The sequence below is a fragment of the Heptranchias perlo genome, chromosome 9 (assembly GCF_035084215.1).
Source record: "Heptranchias perlo isolate sHepPer1 chromosome 9, sHepPer1.hap1, whole genome shotgun sequence".
Taxonomy (NCBI): Eukaryota; Metazoa; Chordata; class Chondrichthyes; order Hexanchiformes; family Hexanchidae; genus Heptranchias; species Heptranchias perlo.
The window spans coordinates 27,497,253-27,518,537 of NC_090333.1; the positions used below are offsets into that span (position 1 = coordinate 27,497,253).

The 21,285-nt window shown below is 41.9% G+C and overlaps 2 protein-coding genes across 4 annotated transcripts; one reads left to right on the top strand and one right to left on the bottom strand.

Annotated features, from left to right (window-relative positions):
• Positions 1-1,072: 1,072 nt before the first annotated feature.
• Positions 1,073-3,064, bottom strand: LOC137325225 (uncharacterized). The gene is made up of 2 exons (XM_067990077.1): positions 2,639-3,064; positions 1,073-2,139 (listed from the first exon to the last, which is right to left on the bottom strand). Exons 1-2 carry the CDS (start codon positions 2,652-2,654, stop codon positions 1,400-1,402), a joined length of 756 nt encoding a protein of 251 aa, XP_067846178.1. The 5' UTR covers positions 2,655-3,064; the 3' UTR covers positions 1,073-1,399.
• A 488-nt stretch (positions 3,065-3,552) lies between these two features.
• Positions 3,553-20,291, top strand: dph2 (diphthamide biosynthesis 2). 3 transcript variants are annotated; one of them, XM_067990078.1, is made up of 7 exons: positions 3,553-3,589; positions 8,145-8,310; positions 8,613-8,725; positions 10,150-10,370; positions 11,003-11,728; positions 12,563-12,745; positions 17,836-20,291. In XM_067990078.1, the coding sequence occupies exons 1-7, from the start codon at positions 3,573-3,575 to the stop codon at positions 17,958-17,960; spliced, it is 1,551 nt and encodes a 516-aa protein (XP_067846179.1). In that variant the 5' UTR covers positions 3,553-3,572; the 3' UTR covers positions 17,961-20,291. The 3 variants fall into 3 exon arrangements, with proteins under 3 accessions (XP_067846179.1, XP_067846180.1, XP_067846181.1); XM_067990079.1 differs by lacking the exon at positions 3,553-3,589 and adding an exon at positions 3,597-3,767; XM_067990080.1 differs by lacking the exon at positions 3,553-3,589 and adding an exon at positions 3,610-3,653.
• The last annotated feature ends 994 nt before the right edge of the window (positions 20,292-21,285 follow it).

Below are 21,285 nucleotides of genomic sequence, written 5' to 3' on the forward strand. Positions count from 1 at the left end.
CAGGAGGCGTCATTTCCAAGCACCCACGTTAGACCTGATGTCCACGCACATGTAGGGCTGAATTTCCCTCTGCTGTGGTTTTGTTGTCGGTGGTGGGAGGGTAGGGCAGAATTTCTACTCACCCTTCGCTGAACCCGACCCATTTTCCTGCTTGGGGCTTATCAATTAGGCAGCATAAGCTTCAGCCAGTATCTCCAGTACACAGAGGGAATCTGCCAATGCTGTCAAGATAAAGTCAGTGGTGTTGCAGAAGTGGGAGTATGATTTAAAGGGGGCAGAAGTGCCCTTAAGACAAATTCTCAGAAAAGGCTCTCTCTGAGCTGAGGGACTCACAGTTCAAGTAAGGGGCATGAAGAGAGGGAGAGTTGACCATTACTAGGTCCTCTCCCTCCGACAATGGCCTTAACGAGATTCCCGCTGTTACCCCAAGGTGTACTGCCATCTCTTTCCTGGCAGTCCCTGGGGTTAGCAGTAAAGGTGGTGGTAAAGAGAGAAATTGGTTGGGTCCCTGGGCCCCACCTGCCCGTTGCCATTTATATGTGACAGTATGGTCACTGGATGGCTGGCCAACTTCCCTCTTGGGGTGGGTGGAGGAACATTCCCGACGGTGGTGGTGGGGTGGGGAGGCTGCAACAGGCTTTCCATTTCATATTACCTGTGCCATTTTCTGTTTCACACTACCTCAGTACCATCTGAAGTCGGGTGGGTTTTGCCAGAAAAATCCAGGCTATAATTCCAGCAGAAGTCACTGGACAAAGATCTGGAACAGGAATCCTAGTCAATTTTCATCTCCTCACCCTGGTAGATCAATTAACAGCATAGCCTGGAGGTAAATGTTACCCTAGATTAGAAATTGGGTGAGGAATGTCACCTTGCCCTGGAATTAATGTAGGCGTGAGGAGAGGAGAAGCCAAACTTCCAGGCCATGAGAAACCTCTAAATACAACTACTATGTTTAGAAGCATAAAGAAAAGGTGTTAAGCATTTAGGTTCAGTGCAACTTTGGGTCAATAAGGTTTGAGTCATACTTATTACTTATACAATAGATTTGCACTTTAAACCACAAGAAGTCAGCACTGAAATAGACGTTTCCTTTATTGGTTTGTTTTTTTAACTACGCTTCTGGTGTTTAGAAAACAGTTCCAATATGGGCCACACCAGATGTTCAACAGAAGACATGGATATTACTGGATAACAAAGTGAAATTTGGAGACTGGATCTTAAAAGTGTTAGAGGCAAGAACAGATGAAAACCATACTGATTATTCAGATTGTGGGAATAGTGGAATCTTGGAATAATGCTGACCTTCTTAGAATCCCATAATTTGGCATGTTAAAAACACTATGAATACTACCAGATGCATTGGGCATATAGAACCTGAAATAGATGGAGAAAATTTTCACAAAGAGACAGTGTCAGGGACAGAATGGACACTTGATTTCTGGCTATCTGAGTTTGATTCAGACAGTACTGGTGTTTCACTGTACTCATGTTTGATGGTTAAAACCTCATGCTTTGCTGGCTTTAAATCAGATAGTCTAGCTGCAATAGAGTCTGAATACCCCTGGTTGTCTGATGAACTTAAGGAATCACTCATAGCTGGGCAAACTATGGCAGGTTGCTGTTGATCAAGTTCCACCACATACTTGTGAATATTAGCATACATTTCATCCAGAAAAAGAGAGGTTGGGAAGATTTGTTCTAGGGATTTCTCAGTATTTGAGGGAGAACTATGCAGGGAGCTGTCTTCACCTGAGGCAACGTCCACTGGTGGCTTTGGGAAAGGCTTGTTTTCAATCCGTGTACTATTACAGTCACCTGCTTCACGATTAAGCAGACTTGGTTCCTCTAGTATCTTCTTGTACCTTACTGGTAATATGTTGCGAGCTTTCCAAATCTTTCTTTTCTTGCATTCCTCATTTCCTGAGCAACACACTCTAGTTTTAATGGATAAATCACTGTTGTTCTTAATCCAGTGTAGTAATGGATGGTACACCTGTCCCCCATATTTCACAGCATTCACCCATTCTATTATCTCTTTTTTCTGGTTTCTGGTCTTCCTCAAGTGAAACAGACAACAGGTGACAGTTGTTAATATCATACATGCTCCAAAGGTAATGAAAAAGGGACAAATCCAATCTGAAAATAAAACAGATATGTGTATTCTTGTATCTATTTATAACAGATATAAAAGATTAATTAAGATTTTGACTTATTTCTGTCTTCAATGCTGTGTAGAAATTCTTCCAAGATATTCTCGGTTACTGCCTTCAGCCTTCCTCAGGCTCTCATTGCATTAAGAAGTCTAGTTCAATCTCTCTCATTGTGCATTCCTGAAAGCTAATTTCTAACAATATCTTTTAAGATGAGCGGAAGCATCATGGGAGTATTTCTACATAACAAAAACAACAGGAATAAGGCAGAAAGCTAATACATACATATATTGATAGCTGAAAGTAAATATTAAGGCTGTAGTTTTCTCTTAGGATTCAGTTGACATTATATACAAGAGCAAAACATTAATGTATTATGCCTAAGTAATAACAGTTATTAGTACTTTGGGACGTCACAAGGCAATATATAAATGCAAATTCTTTCTAATGTGTGATTTGAAATCCTAATGATATTACATACTTACTATTCGGCATTATCATCTTAATTGGGTAAATATTTTCAGGGTCAAATGCTTTCTTGAGCCTCAGAGAGATGGACCTGTTGATTTTGCCCCTTCAGCTTTTGGAATGAATGTGAGTGACGTCAACGATCTTTCTGTGACGTAATCAGTCTTCGTGAAACAATAAAGTCCGTTTCCTGTCTGCGCATGCGCGGGCGGGCTCACCATTCTGGGACTTGACATTTACCGAAAGAACCGAATAGGGACTTTAATAAAGACGCAAACCGTTTAATGCAAACTTCGTTGTGATCCTGATGAAAAGATCCGAAACCAGAAAAAAGTAATCCGTAGCTCGAAAAGAGGGATTGAAAAGCAAAACAATAGCGAATCTACGATTCTGATAAAGATGATGAACGGCCTCGTCCACCGACACCGGGCCGTTCCAGGAGATCTCGGCCCTGATTGGCCGACGGCGAGCTGCGTTGTGATTAGCCGATTGTGACCATTCCCGAACACGCAAGGATCTTGCCCAGTTTTGATTGGTTCTTTGGTAAGACCACTGATTGGCTGAGGGGTCAGCAATGAGCGCACTGATTGGCTGAATCTTAGCGAGGTGCGCACCGATTGGCTGAGTCTCGGCGAGGTGCTCACCGATTGGTTGAGTCTCAGCGAGGTGCGTACTGATTGGCTGAGGCTCAGCGAGGTGCTCACCGATTGGCTGAGTCTCGGCGAGGTGCTCACCGATTGGCTGAGTCTCGGCGAGGTGCTCACCGATTGGTTGAGTCTCAGCGAGGTGCTCACCGATTGGCTGAGTCTCGGCGAGGTGCTCACCGATTGGCTGAGTCTCAGCGAGGTGAGCACTGATTGGCTGAGTCTCGGCGAGGTGCTCACCGATTGGCTGAGTCTCGGCGAGGTGCTCACCGATTGGCTGAGTCTCAGCGAGGTTGCCGCCCCACGGATGGCAGTGGAGAGTCGGTGAGTGAGTGGCGGTTGGGCTGTGATGGAGGCTGAAGGTGGACGGAGGCCCTTGTCGGGTTATGTGTGTGAGATACATTGAGGCCACAGGGTTTCAAGCTTCATAACCGGTGCAATAGTCCTTATAAACCATGGGGCAGCTGGTTGTACTGGGCCCGCCATGAGATTCGCACATCCTGTGAGTCCCTCCACACGCAGTATTCGGGGCTGTGTCACCCAGCTCATGTAGATTGTGGGCCAGATTGCACAGTGCCAGTGGTGCAGCGAAGAATCAACTCGATGGGAATTTAACTTTAATTTCTATTTAGTTTCTGGGGAAGAGCAGCAACGGGGAAGTCGCATTGTTTATTTATGGGTCGGCTGAATCTTAGGTCCATCTGTAGCCTTGTAATCTGTGACTGCCTTTTTAAGAAAGAAAGACATGCTTTTTTATATAGTGCCTTTCACAACCTCAGGACGACTCAGAGCGCTTTACAGCCAATGAAGTACTTTTGAAATGTAGTCACTGTTGTAATGTTGGCAATGATGGTGGAGGAGTTTGAGTAAACCACCTTTTTGAAGAATTAACAATGCTATTGGGTTTACGTTATACCTCGGAATCATTAAATCATTGATAATGTTGTAATTTGCCCCGGGGCCTTCATTAATCCAATGCTTACCACATTCCAAAAACTGTTCTTCCCCCATCTCATGACTTGTTAATTTTTCTTGGAATGTATTCCTTTTGAGAAAATGTTCAAGTTTTACGGCTTGGTGTCTGCCTTATCTGCACAAAAAGGCAACAGCAACAGCTTGCACTTATATAGCGCCTTTAATGTAGTAAAATATCCCAAGGCATTTCACTGTTAGCAGACAAAATTTGATACTGAGCCACATAAGGAGATATTGGCTCAGGTGACTAAAAGCTTGATCAAAGAGGTAGGTTTTAAGGAGCGTCTTAAAAGGAGGAGAGAGAGGTGGAGGCGTCTGGATTACTAGTCCAGTAACGCAAACACTATGCTTCTATAGCCACACATGATGCAAATGCATCTGTTTTAAAGCTCTTTGTAACTGCCCTTATGCTTTTAAGTTCCTCTCCCTGCCTTCCAGTCTGCATCTGAATCCCCTTTCTAGACATTTGATGTTCATCTTGACGTTCTCCTGGATAGCCCTGTTAAATGTCACAGCTAACACTCTGCTATTGCTTTCACAGTGAAACTGATCAGGTGCTGTTACAGCTTCTCTTGTGATGTGAAAGCAGTCTGGTCCATAGTGAGAGTGGGTGTGGATGTGGGATATGACAGTCAGGGATCATTTTTTGTTTTAGTTCTATGTAGAAACTATTGTAGAACTAATTAACATAGTCAAAAAAAATTAGGGTTTGTCATGGAGAAACCTAACCTGCAAACGTCCACTTACTGGGACTATTTAAACTGTGTGGAGTCTACACATGCACTTTTTTTCACAAAAATTAGCTCTGCATGAAATTTCTGACCATGCTTTTAAACAGTTCTGCAGTATCTGAATCCCTCAGTTAGATTAAAGTCTTGTGTAAAGGGTTACAATCCAGTTCTAAATGAATTGTAGGCAGCACATTTGAAATAGTTTGTGAATCTCTGATCCCTTTACTAGAGAGCACTTTAGTCTTAAAGTATGTTTAGATTGATGGTTATATTGAGCTGCATCACCTTTATTACATTGGTGGGGGAGGGAGTTGCAAAGAAATGCAGAACAATGGATTTTTTTTTACCTTGCCGGCCTCCCATCATCCACCCTCCATAACTTGAGCTCATCCAAAACTCTGCTGCCTGTATCCTAACTCACACCAAGTCCTGTTCACCCATCACCCCTGTGCTCGCTGATCTACATTAACTCCTGGTCCAGAAATGCCTCGATTTTAAAATTCACATCCTTCTTTTCAAATCCCTCCATAGGCCCTGCCTCCTTATCACTGTAACCTTCTCCAGCCCTACAATCATCCAAGATCTCTGCTCCTCCAATTCTTGCCTCTTACGCATCCTTGATTTTAATCGCTCCACCATTGGCGGCCGTGCCTTCAGCTCCCTAGGCCCTAAGCTCTGGAATTCCCATCCTAAATCTCTCCGCCTCTCCCTCTTTAAGACCCTCCTTAAAACCTATCTCTTTGACCAAGCTTTTGCTCACTTGTCCTAATATCTCCTTGAGTGGCTTGGGGTCAAATTTGTTTGATAACACTCCTGTGAAGTGCTTTGGGACGTTTTGCTATGCTAAAGGTGCTATATAAATGCAAGTTGTTGTTTTAGCTGCGCTAGGTGTTGACTTTTTTCTGGTTTTATCTCTTTCTCCTTCAAGCAATCTAGAGTTTAGCTCTATCGGTCTTAAGTCTTGGGTCTAGTTCATGTTCAAAAAGCTTCATACTTCAAAAATGTTCATGGTGCAAAAATTAGTGAATTTTTTTGAAGTCAGTCTGTTAAGTTAACCATGCTAATTGGGTCAAATATCCCACTGACTAAATGAAAATGTTTTTTCATTCATTTGCACTCTAAGCAATTGGGAAAAGTTAGTAAACCCAACCAATTCATTTGCTTGTTTTTCCCCACCTCTAAACTACATTGCATAAACTGGTTTCAGTGGCCACCTTGGAGCATGATTTCCAACACAGCTTATGTATTAGTATAATCTAACATACACAAAGTAAATCATACCAAGATCATTAAACTTACTCATATACTTGCCTCTATAGTGTTACAAATCTCTGTAATAACACTTCTGCAGAGTAAGGCTACCAACTCTGGTGGACTGTATTCCAGGAGCTTTTATCACATGACCCCCTGCGTCCAACTGCCATGCCTCCCGCTTCCGCCATTGGTCGTCCAACATGTCAATCCTAGCGGCAATCGGTCAATAATGGCAGCTACAATACCCATGATCCTCTGCACTCCAGAAACTCCTCTATTGCATGGTTTTAGTGAACCACTCCTGCACCAGGGTTGCACTGCATCCTGGGTGCGTTACAGCCCTTTATTATGAGCCCGGCCCGAGCGAAACAGGAGAAGAAAATGTCTCCCGGGCAGCAGTGTCCAGGAGATTAATCGTTCATTCTGGGAGACTCCAGGATAATCTGGGAGGATTGGCAACCCTACTCCAGAGATCTACCACCTTCTCAAAGAACTGTTTTAATCCTTCCTTCTACTTGCAATTCTTGATGAGTTTTGTTGCCTGTTTCTTTTTTAGTTCGTGAGGTGAGTGACACAGGCAGCATTTCCCTGGTACTAAGCCCACAAATTACCAGTTTTATTGAATTTAATTTCATAATTTGCCATGGTGGGATTTGAACTCCGAACCTCTGGGTTCCTAGTCCGCTACCATACCCCCTTAAAAGCAAATTCAGTTGTGCATGTCTAGCCTGGGGTCAGGTTGTCTGTGCATTTGTGATCGAGCCCATTTTTTGTTTGATGTTTAATGTTATATTAATTTATGCTGTCCTCTGGTTGCTGTTTTCTTTGCTGTTTTTCTTTGGTTTTGGGCACACCGCCCCACTCCCCTCTCCCAAACTCCTTCAAATCAAGGCTGTCAATTTGGGAAGTAGCCTGATCCTTTGTGAGATATATTCACGTCTCCTGACTCCAGAAATCCAAGCAAAACCTAACACCAAGCCACATTAAGATATATTAGGGCAGATGACCAAAAGCTTGGTCCAAAAGTGGTAGGTTTTAAGGAGTGTCTTATAGGAGGCGAGGGAGGTAGAGAGTTGGAGAAGTTTTAGGGAGGGAATTCCAGATCTTAGGGCTTAGGCAGCTGTAGGCATAGCCTTCAATGGTGGAGTGATTAAAATAGGGGATGCACAAGAGGCCAGAATTGGAGGAGCGCAGAGATCTCAAAGAAACAGTAGCCATTTGTTACACGATACAGAGACGGAGATACCTGAAATCAAAAATCCACACAAATAAATAATTGTTCCATTAATCAGAAATTGGGGTGATAGTTCAACTAATATACTCTGAAAATAGAAAAGATATGCTATAACCGTTTGTGGATGTTGGGACTGGCCTGACGCACCATTAGCAGCGAGATCAATATATTGACTATTGGCCACTGCTTTTGATTCATTGCTGTGCGTGCTGTGGCATATTCTAATTAGTTCTCCAGCAAATTTAGGCATAAATTTCCCACTAAGACAAAGGTCTAAGTTATGCCGTTTATTGCTGCTGCACCGAATTCGAGGTCAGTCTTCTCCCATGCTGGCTCTAACAACAGTTTTAAAGCATACAAGACAAAATGGGAGACAACTGAGACATTGGTGCCAATATCTCTCTTTATAACATGGAATTAGTTGGCAATTTAGTTAAATAGATTTCCATTTTAACTAACCAACTGTCTGATATAATCTAATTGATGTTCAGTAACCAATTTGTTACTGGGGCGAAAACATGTATGGTGCTGAAAGCAAGTCTGAGTAAGTATAAAACTGCCATCAGCTACTGTCAGTCTGAAGCAATGTTTTCTATTAAGTGTGGGACCTGTTGTGTAAATTAATTAGCAATGAGAAACTTGCTGAGTGCTGTTGTCAATCCTTTTTTGCTTCTTATTGCCTTAGTAGTTGGATCGTCATGACTACAACATTCAGTGATGATGGTTCTAAGGCAATTCAGCAGTCAATAGATGTTCTCGAAAGGGCCAGCAGAACCAACCCTAGGGAGATTGATGTGGTCTATGAGATTGAGAGAACCTGCAGCTTCATCACAGATCATGGCTTCAGAAAGGTTTGAATCTCTTGGATAATTGTATAAGATGCTTCCTGTCGGGCACTGTACCTAATTTCACTCCCTCTTTGTGGGGGAGGCATTTAACTCCACGACATCTCCAGCAGCAGGGACTAAGAACAGGAACTTTATTATAGGCACATATATGTATCCTATGGTCCAATGCAATGGAAGGAAGGAAAATCAGAAAGCAGTCAACCCATCCTTCAGGGGGCTGTTGGTGCACACTTTATGGTTGTTACATAGCAGGCATTTGCTGGTACCTGGGAGTAGATACTGAAAATATTTCTCAATTCCCACAGGTGGCTCTTCAGTTTCCTGATGAACTTCTCATAGATGCTGCTGCCATTATATCAAAGCTGGAGAAAAACACCAATGTCAAGCTTTTCATATTGGGTGACACATCGTATGGCAGGTCTGATTTAAGTTGATACTCAGTACATCTTGTTTTTGAACAATAAACAGTAAGCTTAACTGGGTTTCTTCTTTTGATGGGTATATCTTGCATCGATTGTGAATGCTGCATTTATCAGGATAAAGATATTAACTTATCTATTGGAATGAAACCTTCATTGTGACTTGGATAAATGTAAATGTCTCTAAAGTACAAAATTGTCTTTTACTGAAGTAGGTAACGTATTGGATCAGAATTGCTACAGTGGCCTAAATGTATTATGCTGCTAGTGGCTATTCTAGAAATGAGATGGTATGAACAGCTGGGTATCCTGATCTTTCACGTTTACACGGTGGTTTGAATCCAGCCCGGATTGAGTAAGATAGAAAGTGACAAGGGATACCTTCTCTTACTTAATGGTGTGCATCATAATTAAGAAAGATTGGACATTGTTGTTGTGGTTTCCCGTTGGGCTATTGCCAGCAGCTAAATATTGTAAAGAGCGTTGCAGTGTCTTTCACGCTGATGTCCCATGGAGCGATAGGATATGGGTTCTTGCCCATAGTTCTCTGTTTGTTGGATACGCAATGTCAGCTTTGTTGTTTGGGAGAAGTAGACAATAAAGGCCGGGAACATCTCAAAAAGAGTGAAGAAGAATCTAAAGGTGAGTTACCGGAGGCTTCTAACAGTCAGAATAGTGTGCCTTGAGAATATTTGAAAAGTAGAAAAGATCAAAAAGTTTGTCTTTTTAAAAAAAAATAACACATCCCTCCATGGCCAACCAGTGTTCAAAACAGGAATTGTTTTTAATGGACAGGTACTAAGACTGAGTGTTGATGGGTCACAGAAATTGTGATTTGCACTTTCTCATTTTTATTTTAGTCTCAAATCTTTAACTCTTGGAATGTGGGCAATGCTGGCAAGGCAGTATTTATTATTCATCCGTAGTTATTTCAAGGACATTGAGTCACCCATGTAGTGTGCAACTGGAGTCACATGTTGGCTCATCCGGGAAGGGGCGGCAGGTTCTCTTCCCTGAGGACATCAGTGAATCAGTTATGTTTTTAAAAAGCTCCAGCAGCTTTCATGGTCATTTTCTGGTACTAGCTGTCAAATCACCAGATTTATTGCCATGGTGGGATTTGAACTCTTAACCTTCTTTCAGTTATTAGTCCAATACCATAACTACTAGGCTACTGGAGCTGTAAATCATTTTTCCTCATTGTGTGCACTCGTCGATAGATTTTTGGACCATAAGGGAATCAAGGGATATGGGGATCAGGCGGGAAAGTGGAGTTGAGGTTGAAGATCAGCCACGATCTGATTGAGAGGTGGAGCAGGCTCAGGGGGTCATATGGCCTACTCCTGCTCCTATATCTTATGTTCTCTACATAGTCACAGACATATTCTAAAATTTCCTTGAAAATCTCTTGTCTGTTGTGTAGCTGCTGTGTAGATGAAGTTGCTGCTGAACATCTTGAGGCTGACAGTATAGTACATTATGGAAGAGCATGTCTCAGTCCTTCCACAAGGCTCCCAGTGATGTATGTGTTTGGACAAAAACCAGTGGATGTCCATCAGTGTGCTGCCTCCTTCCGAGCCCTGTATCCAGACAAGTGTACCCATGTTATAATCCTGTGTGATGTCATCTACTTGTATGTACTTGGTAAGAAAGTTTTTTTTCCTCTTTTCCCTCTTATGTTGTGCGTTCTTTCTCCCATGCTATAAAGTTAGAAAAAGAGACTTGTTTACAGTGAGGGCCATTCTTTTAGACTCTGTTGCATCCGCCCGATCTTTGGTAATGTCCTGAACTGGAAGTTATGAGTTGTCAGTGAAGAAATGAATAAATGAGAACCCACTTGTAAGAATTTTTTTTTAAAATGAATGCTGTAGAAACTGAAATTGCTTTCCCAGTGATTGCTGTAAAAAGATGGAATGTACTTTTAATTTCTCCCCCCCACCACCAATTGTGGGGTGCGAGGACCAATTGGCATTTAGTTGCCAACCCCTCTGTGCTGTAAAATGAAGGTATTTTGTGTCTGATTGCTTTAAAGGGTGCTTTAAACAACCCAGCTGGTCCTACTTCACTATAGATCAGTAGTAGTGACTGAGATGGAGAATCTAAAAAGCTGGATAGAATGTAGCTGGTTGGGAGCACTGCCTTTAAGAACATGATCCCAAAACTGCATCTCTTAAAGATATATTTTTTGGATGCATACAACATAATTTCTCCCTCTTGCTTTATCTAACCATCCATTATGTAGCCCTCTCTAAGGCACTTGTTTGATCTTTTATTAGAAAAACTACGGCAGCTTCTTCACCCAGAGTATGAGAACCTTGTGGTTTCAGTGATTTGTTGTGACAAAAATGTAACACCTGATCCATGCAGGACTGATGGATTTCCCGGTGAAAGTGATGTTGATCATCATTCTGCCCTCGGATCCTGCAGCCATGCATACAACCAGCCAAATCATCAAGTTATTCATAAGTTTGGCCGGCACTTCACCATTAATGCCAACAGTGACTTGAAAGACTACAGTATGTTCTACATTGGACAGGAGGGCCTGACATTGACTAACTTTATGATGACGTGGAATCAATGTTCCTTTTGCTCATTTAATCCAGTGAAAGGGGTCGGGAGACAGGAAACCCTGAATGTTAACAGGGCTTTGATGAAGCGATACTACATGATTGAAAGAGCCAAGGATGCTCAAGTTGTGGGGATTTTAGTGGGGACCCTTGGCGTCGCTGACTATCTCTCTACTATTGACCATCTTAAAAGGATCATCAAACAGGCTGGCAAGAAAAGCTACACCTTTGTAATGGGCAAACTGAATGCTGCCAAACTGGCTAATTTCTTGGAGGTGGATATATATGTGCTTGTAGCCTGTCCAGAAAACTCGCTGCTGGATTCCAGCGAGTTTTATAGGCCAGTTATAACGCCATACGAGATGGAGGTTGCTTGCAATCAAGCAAGGGAATGGACTGGAGAGTACATTACTGACTTCAGGGACCTGCTTCCAGGTGCGTATATCTATACATCCTCATAGATGCATGTGTGGACATAGGGGAAGTGTGTGTGTGAGTGCAATTTGGCATTATGGTCATTTTATTTTTTATATATATATTATAGACATAGCCATGATTTTATCCACTCACTTTGCTCTCTTTCCTCCCGCCTTGCCTGGCCCCACGGTGAGTTTTGCAATCTTTGTCATATGTGGGCAATCCCTTTCCATGTGGACAAGGCTAAGAGAATTGTAGCAGTTGTGCATTTCTGCTTACCTGCAGCCTAATTTTTTTTGGTCCAGCAACAGACTCAAGAAGTTCACTATTACATTTTAGTTAATCTTTTATGCTTGAGGGAGGTCAGTAGTGTTAGGGAATGGAACACTTTTCACAACCAATATATGCATGAACCACACCTTGGCATAATTTGGGCCAGATGCAGAGTAAAGCTCACTGTAGTCTACCCAGCAACATGTTTTAAACCCATGCCCTTGATTTTACCAGTATGGATATTGGCCTATTGGTTATCCCTTGTGATGTAACCAATTAGTCGTAGATTATGGTAAATTTATGTTCAGCATACCCACAGCCAGTAGGAACAAGGTTAAGACTGCCCAAGCTCATTACAGCAGTGTGAGGTAGCTTCAAACCCAGACCCTGGAGTTGTGAGGACAGCTTGTTGCACCACCCAGTTCCCTAAAATGGATGGGTTCTATGTTACTAACCTTCCCTCCTTGTAATTTTTTTTCAATGATCTAACCACCAATACCTTGTGTATATGCTAGATTGCAATTGACTAACAACAATGCTCATTACATGTCACAATTATTTTCCTATTCTGTTTCACAGGTGCCTGCTGCCATGTTGAATTTCCAGATGAGACCTTCAATGGTGAGGAGACTGATGTCTCACTAATAACTGGGGGCCTGCGAGCAACGCACTTGCTGAAGTCAGAGTGGCAGAACAAAGCATCTGGCACATCTTTGATCCACAGGAATGATGCTTTAGCAGTTACCCAGTCACACTCAGCAGGTAAAACTCCTAGTCAGGGCTGTATTTTTTAAGTTACAATTTAAAGATTGACTATCAACATCAGTAATTGGAGAGGGAGAAGAAGTTAATCTTTTTGTCGTCTTTTTATGCTCTCGAGCTTCTACCCACACATCGCATCGCAAGCGGGCAGACGGGTGATCTGCTCCCATGCCTTTACCAGTGCTGCAAGGGGGGGTGGGTGGGGGAGGGGCATGAGTAGACCAAGGTGTCTTGTCCCTTATTTTACATAGATTGTTGCAGTTGGCAGAGAGAAAAGTAACTTTCATGCTTTGAGTCTGGACTGGAGTTGAATGTTTGGTTCTGGTGCTGAAAAGAAAGTGCCACTCCCCGCTCTCCCCACACCCCACCCCCCACCCCATTCCAGAATCTGTTCTGTTTTTAAAAAAAATGTTGTTCTCTGGTTTGTGCTTTTTAAAAAAAAAATGACTACTGTTCATTGAAATCTTGATTTTAGAGCAGAGGTGTCAAATTCCAAAAACTAGTTTCCATGAAGATACTGAACACCGTGAAACACCTTTCACTTCATCACCATTTCACAAATACTGAGTCAGGGGTTAAAATGAGTGAGTGATGATAGGTAGCACTGACACTTGAGTGGCTTACTGTTTGTATTTACTGTAGAAAATGCAGTTCGTTATAAAACCAAGCTATTTATCCAAACCCCCCCAAAAAAGTACACAGTTTAAACAAAATCAGTGAGATGGTAAATATTTTCAGACAGATTATCTTAAATAATTTAATCTAGCTGTAAGTCAGTGAGACTTGTCAGAATTGGCATGACAATAAGTCGTAGCCTTTTAATTCCTTGTATATTGGAGATGTACCCTCCAGTTGCAGAAGGACATTAGTATTGAGTGGCAGCATGCATCTAGTTATATAGTATGATAAGGTGGCAAGTGATCAGAATAGACTGGCTTTTAGAGCAAGTGTTCAATTTATCAGCCTTTAAATGCAAATTTCTGATGGCTTGATATTTATGACACTAACTGGGTGGTGGGAGTATATAATATATTTGAAGATTGTGTTTGCATTGCCTTGCCTCCTAATTTTTGTTTTTAAAAAAAAAATAACACTTTCCCCCCACCCCTTGTGCAGGAAATGCCTTCCCTTCAGCACCCACCCCTGACAGCCAAGACTCTGAGCTGATTAATTGGCAAATTCCAGCCTCAAAACCATTCCAAGGCCTAACACACTGAGTACCTATTTGATGTAGTGTCATACTTCACCATGATGCCTGATTTTAATGTGGGGGTTCTCGCTGTTTGTTATGCTTGGTTTTCATAGAAGTGGACCATCAACAAGAAAGCAAAGTAAGGTGGCATCTGGAGAATAGCATTCAAATTGAACTTTGTTGAGTTATGTCCTTGGGTATTTCTTTTTGCCATGTTTAAATTTTCCCATTTTGGAGTTTTACCAATGGGAAATCTAATTTTGGAACTGTAACCATCATGGTTGGTTGGGCTCAGCCATAAGGCTTCATATCAAGTGACATGAAGAGGGTGATTTACAAGATTGCAAGACCAAGGTTACGGTATGAGCAGCTGGCAACATCAGTAGATTTTAATGAAAAAATGCATTGTTTTACTGGATTTACATACGTGATAGAATTTTCTTATCTTAATAAAATTACATTAATAGTTGTTTAATCCTTCTCTTACTGGTTATAATTCATTTAAGTTCCAGCCAGTCTCTGGTATCTATCCCAAGTGACTGATGTTCATAAGTGAGTCTAGCCAATGAGTGTCAGCAGGTTATTTAGGACAATATGGTGCTCGTTATGACTAGCACAGTCAGGGAGGTAGCACCGGCACAAATGCTCTCCTCCATGATTCTATGTCTCCTCTCCAACACCAAGGCAGCCTACTTCCACCTCCATAACTTCGCCCGTCTCTGCCCCTGCCTCAGCTCATCTGCTGCTGAATACCTCATCCATGACTTTGTTACCTCTAGACTGGACTGTTCCAATGCTCTCCTGGGCGGCTTCCCACCTTGCACCCTCATCCAAAACTCTGCTGCCCGTATCCTAACTCGCACCAAGTCCTGTTCACCCGTCATTCTTGTGCTTGCTGACCTACATCCTGCAATGCCTCGATTTCAAAATTCTCATCCTTGTTTTTAAATCTATCCATGGCCTCGCCCCTCCCTACCTCTAACCTCCTTCAGCCCTACAACCCTCTGATCTCTGCGCTCCTCCGATTCTGGCCTCTTGAGCATCCCCAATTTTTATCGCTGCACCACTGGTGGCCGTGCCTTCAGCTGCCTAGGCCTTAAGCTCTGTAATTCCCTCGCCAGACCTCTCTGCCTCTCTACCTCTCCCTTCCTTTAAGTTGCTCCTTAAAACCTACCACTTTGACCAAGCTTTTAGACACTTGTCCTAATATCTCCTTATGTGGCTCGTTGTTTGATAACGCTCCTGTGAAGTGCCTTGGGTCACTTTACTATGTTAAAGGTGCTGTATAAGTGCAAGTTGTTGTTGTTGCTTTACACACCACACACGCTCTTTCCAACAGAATTTGCTTAATGGCAATCATATAGTCCAGTCTAATTGTGACCCTGCTGCTGCTCTGACTGAGCACGTATCAAGGATTAAATCTGGGCCTTTCCTCGTCTGATTTGGTACCAAAGTGTGCATTTATCAAATGTAAGGAATCTTACAACACCAGGTTATAGTCCAACAAATTTATTTTTTGGACTATAACCTGGTGTTGTAAGATTCCTTACATTTGTCCACCCCAGTCCATCACCGGCATCTCCACATCATGCATTTATCAACTGAGCTATCAAGGGAATTCTATTTAATCTTCTATGAACATTTTTGAGCCTTAAGAAAATGGATTACCATATTATAAATAATATTGGAAGTTACTACTTGGGTCATCTGAATAGTTAAAATAATTAGAATTAATGTTTCAGGTCGAAGACCTTGTGCCTTCAATGTTAAATCTGTTTCTTTCTCCACAGATGCTGCCTCACTTGCTGAGCTTCTCCAGCATTTTCTGTTTTTATTACACATTTCCAGCATCTGCAGTATTTTGCTTTTGATTTAGTTAAAGTAATCACTGTCTTATCAGTCCCAAGTATTTATTCCATATAAACAATCTTAACCCCTTCATTGGATTAGTTTGTAGCTCAATCCCATTTGTACATGTTTGATTGTAACCTGTCTGAGCTGCTCGATTTGATTAGACTTTTAATCATCCCCTGGGCAATCATTCGTATATACCCCCCCGCCTCCACTCCACCTCCAACACCCTCATCCTGCCCCCCCCCCCCCCATACCAACAGGTCAATGCCGGTGTTTATGCTCCACACGAGCTTCCTCCCACCCTTCTTCATTTAATCCTATCAACAAAATCCTTCTATCCCTTTCTCCCTCATGTGTTTATCTAGCTTCCCCTTAAATTCATCTATGCCAGTCGCCTCAACTACTCCTTGTACCGAGTTCCACATTCTAACCACTATCTGGCAAAAGACGTTTCTCCTGAATTCCCTATTGGATTTATTAGTGACTATCTTATATTTATGGCCCTTAGTTCTGCGCGCCCCCCCCCACACAAGTGGAAACATCTTCTCTACGGTCTAACCATCAAACCCTTTCATAATCTTAAAGACCTCTATCAGGTCACCCCTCAGTCTTTTTTCTAGAGAAAAGAGCCCAGCCAATTCAATCTTTCCTGATAGGTATAACCTCTCATTTCTGGTATCATCCTGGCAAATCTTTTTTGCACCTTCTCCAGTGCCTTTATATCCTTTTTATAATATGGAGACCAAAACTGTTCACAGTACTCCAAGTGTGATCTAACTAAGATTTTATACAAGTTTAATATAATTTCTCTGCTTTTCAATTCTGTCCCTCTAGAATATAACCCCACTGCTTGGTTTGCTTTTTTATGGCCTTATTAACCTGTGTCACTACGTTTAGTGATTTGTCTATCTGTATCCCCAGATCCCTCTGCTCCTCTACCCCATTTAGACTCTTATTTTCCAAAGAGTATGTGACCTCCTTATTCTGCCTACCAAAATGTACCACCGTACACTTATCTATATTGAAATTCATTTGCCAATTACATGCCCATTCTGCAAATTTATTAATGTCTTCCTGTATTTTGATGCAGTCTTCCTCAGTATTAACTATACCCTTTGATGTCATCCGGAAATTTTGAAATTGTACTTCCGATTTCCGAGTCCAAATCGTTTGTGAACAGTGAACAACAGTGGTCCCAGCACCGATCCTTGTGGAACACCACTTCCCACCTTTTGCTAGCCTGAGTAGCTACCTTTTAACCCCTACTCTCTGTTTTCTGCTTCGTAGCCAGCTTGCTATCCATTCTGCTACCTGTCTCCTGACTCCACGTGCTCTGACCTTAGTTATAAGTCTACTATGCGGTATCTTATCGAAGGCCTTTTGAAAATCCAAATATATTACATCTACTGCATTACCCTTGTCTACCCTTTCTGTTACTTCAAAGAATTCAATAGGGTTGGTCAAGTATGACCTTCCCTTTTGAAATCTGTGCTGACTATTCATTAGTACAATTTTGTCTTTTAAAAAGCATTTGGACAGTTACATGGGTAAGATGGGTATAGAGGGATATGGGCCAAGTGCAGGCAATTGGGACTAGCTTAGTGGTATAAACTGGGCGACATGGACATGTTGGGCCGAAGGGCCTGTTTCCATGTTGTAACTTCTATGATTCTATGATTATTTTTGGATTCTAGATGTTTTTCTATTACATCTTTGAGGGAGGATTTCATTATCTTTCCTACCACCGACGTTAAGCTAATTGGTCTATAGTTCCCTGGATTTGTTCTAAGCCCCTTTTTAAATATAGGAATCATATCAGCTGTCCACCAGTCCTCTGGCACTATTCCCTTTTCCAATGAATTTTTATATGTATGTAATTGTGCCACTGCTTTCTTTTCCCTAACTTTTAATATGTGCGATATCTTTTTGAATCCTTCCATTAGGTTAGTCTTTAACTCAATCCCAGATATTCATTAGTTATTCTGTCTTCTCCTTTCTCATTATATAGACTGTGGTACTGACATGGAAATTACTTATTTTACAGCCTCGTTCTTAGCAACTAGGAGCTGGCAGGGTCTGGAGCAGAATCTTGGGGAGACTCCTGTGTCAAAAGCAGTGGAAGGGCGGAAGGGGATTGCGATTGCCTATGAGGAAGAGGGCACTAGTTGAAGGAAGTGCAGCATTGGAAGTAGTCAATTGTGTGAGCAAATGGGCTGAAATCTAAGTTAAATGATAAATGGATGGACTGACAAAGATTTATTAAAGAAGTTTACAATTTTAAAAATCTGTCTGTATAACTTTCCTTTAAATACATTTATAACTCTCCTGATACACAAGGCTTCAGATTTGAATGTTATGATTAGCAAATTCCTGCTGCTGGCTGTCTCAGATAACAATGGCCTGTAAATTGCTCTGAGCGGCGAACCAACAGTATTCGCCGCTCATTGGATTTAAACTCATCCACCAAGTTACCGCGTTCTCTTTGGCGGCAACTTCCTTGAATGGCGAGTTCAAAAGACTGCAGCGTTCTTTCCCGGGCTGTGTGAAAGGGGAGAGGAGCTCCATGTCCCCTCAACCAATCAGCTTGAAGGTTTGCTGTGAGAACCAGGAAGCGAAACTCATTCACAAACCGCTGCACAGACTAAAAACCAATAAGGTTAGTAAATTGGAAGTGCCCAATAAGGTTAGTAAATGTTATATAAAATAAGAGAGAGGGGTAAAGACTGAGATAAAAGAGACAAAGAAAAAAGTTTTAAAAAATTTTAACTTTTTTAATTAAAATTAATTTTTTTAAATGTCCAAGAACTATTAAAATCAGGAGTAATGAGACTCCACATTTTTAAGTTAATTTTCAGTGCCATTGAGGTTGTTTGGCAGTCATTAATACTTACCACGCTGTTAAAAGTTAGTTTAGACCTTATAAAAAAACTCAGCATACCTTTCTCATGGCAAGATTAGTTCATTTCCAGCTGGGCAGGAGAGCAAGTTCACGCTGGTTTATTGGTTGCAGCCGGCGAGATCCCTTTAACGCAAAGCTTTAAGATCAGCAGTGAATCAGGAAGAGCAAGTTCTGGATTTCTGCATTTCACTGCGCTTGTGTGCTCTCCGGAACTTGCTCCTCCATTTTCACTGAAATAACGGTGAGCCCTGTTAGCTTTGCTGTGCAAGTGTTGTAAGTTTCAAGCTGTTGTACTATGTCATTCATCCAAAGGGAAACAGCATTCTGGAAAGGTTGAAAGAGGGAATAACTGTGTGGAGACCGACCATGATGGGTCTCCTGATGAAAGAGAGAGCTTTGATTTTTGATGTTGTGCAACTTTATAAGCTACTTTCTGACCTGCCTCATTGTTACATATTTAGAAATAATTACAGCAACTTGCACTTAGGATACTTTTCTGTATTACGGTCATTAAGTGCTTTAAAGGAGAAAGAGAGCAGACACAGAAGCTTTGTGGAAGGATTAGATGTTTTGAAAAAGATTTTAATGGTGGGGAGAGTTTTGGAAGCTGTTTAAAGGGAGAGAGATAGAGAGATAGAGAGGCAGAGAGTATAGGGAGAGAGTTGTGAAGTGTAAGCCCTAGATGCTTGTGGGCTCTGCCACTGAAGATGGAACCGAGGGAAGGGAAATGCACAGGAGGCCGGAAACAGAGGGACATAAATCTGGAGATGGTTGCAGAGGTATGGGGAGAGGCTGTGGAGGGATTTGTAGACAAGGATTTTAAATTAAATCCAATGGAATAAGGGGAGCCAATGGAGGTCACCAAAGGGTGATGGACAAGTGGGGCTTTGTGCTGAGTAGGCTGTGGCTGCTTGGAAGATTTGAAGCTTATAGATGGCAGAAGTTGAGAGAATTGCGAGGAAGGCATTGGAGAAATTGAGTCTTGAGATGATGAAGGCATGGATAAGGGTTTTGGTGACAGTGGAGGCAAGTAATGTTGTGGAGGTGAAAGTAAGTGGTGTACGATACGGGTTTGAAGCTTAGCTCTGAGTCAAACAAAATGCCCAGGTTGTGTGCTGACTGATTCAGCCTGTGAGCAGTGAAGGGCAGGGATTGACTCGATTGCAAAAGTGTGCAGTTTTGGCAGGGGCTGAAAATGATCTCTTTGATCTTCCCAGTGTTCAATTGTAGGATATTTGGGCTAATTTGCAACTTAATGACAGCGTGGAAATGGTTGTGGGATTGAGGAAAGTGGTGGAGAGGTAGGGATCTTGTCCATACAGCTGGAAGCTGATCCCATGTATACGGACTTAACAGATTTTCTGCAAGAAATAATGTCTTTTTAAAGTACTTCTGTCCCACCTTAACTACAGTCCCCTTTAACTACAGTGATAATGAGCTTTTGTTTGGGATGCTTTATAGATATTATAGAATGGTAATGTTCCAATTCTGAAGCACATTTATTGAAGACTGGATTCTGGGATGCCTTATTACGACCTTCACTTGTGATATTTTATTAGTGTCTGAAATTATACTGAATCAATAAACAATGTTATACTGTTCTGCGGTCATTTATTTCTAGCCTTGGGGAATGTTATTCATACTGCAGTACGTGTCTACCAATCGCATCAGACTTTTTCTGCCACTGTTTTAAGCTTGTGTAAATGGGAGGAAAAATTTAAGCAGATTAGTTAATCTCCAATTATGTTGCTTGTGAACAAAATTAGGAAATAAAATTTTTTCTGTAACTTAATGGTCATTAAATCTGCATTTGGCACCTGCCCGTATGAGTAGCATATGCAGCACACTAGATGCAAGGAAAAAATTAACTTGCTGTGTCACATGATGGAAAGTGTTTGAACAGTAGTGTGGAAAAAGGTGAATGAACAAGGTGTTGAATCTATTATAGTTTCATTGGAAAGTGTCACAGGAACTGGAAGTCAGGGTGGCCAAATGTTTTACTGAATCCCTCTTCTGTCCATGTGTGATTGACCTCCCTGTGGTCTGCCACTTTAACTCCCCTTCCCATTTCCATTCTGACTTCTGTCTTTTGCCACCTACACTGTTCCAACCAAGCTCAATACAAGTTTCAGGAACAATACTTAATCTTTCTCCTAGAAACCCTGCAGCCTTCTGTTGGAAGATTGACTTTAGTAACTTCAGACCGTGGCTATTTCTCCCATTTTATTCAAAGCAGGGAGTGCTGGGGATGCACAATGTGTCTGTTGGTATCTGGGTATGGAGTGTGGAGCTTTTAACAGAATATTTTATTGTTTTCTTTTCAGGTGCTGACAGACTCCAGCCCCCCCAGCATTGTCTGCTTCTGTTTTATTTTCCAATCTCCAGCATTTGCAGTTTTTCTTTTAGTTTTTGGTTTATAAATGTTTTTTCGTTGCCTCACAGAATTGACCTGTTTTCACCTCTTTCCGGCCTTTCAATGAAATCTGTTTGGGCATTCAGCCTCTCTTTTCCCCCCCCCCCCACCCTTTTGACTTGCATCATTTAAATGGTTCATTTCCAGCTCAGACAAAGGGTCCACACCTGTAATGTGGCCCA

Bases quoted from the DNA above. Each gene is read 5' to 3' on its own strand.
- dph2 (XM_067990078.1), top strand. The intron at 8,311-8,612 runs GTTTGAATCTCT...CAATTCCCACAG, and splicing joins CAGATCATGGCTTCAGAAAG to GTGGCTCTTCAGTTTCCTGA. The intron at 8,726-10,149 runs GTCTGATTTAAG...TCTGTTGTGTAG, and splicing joins GGTGACACATCGTATGGCAG to CTGCTGTGTAGATGAAGTTG.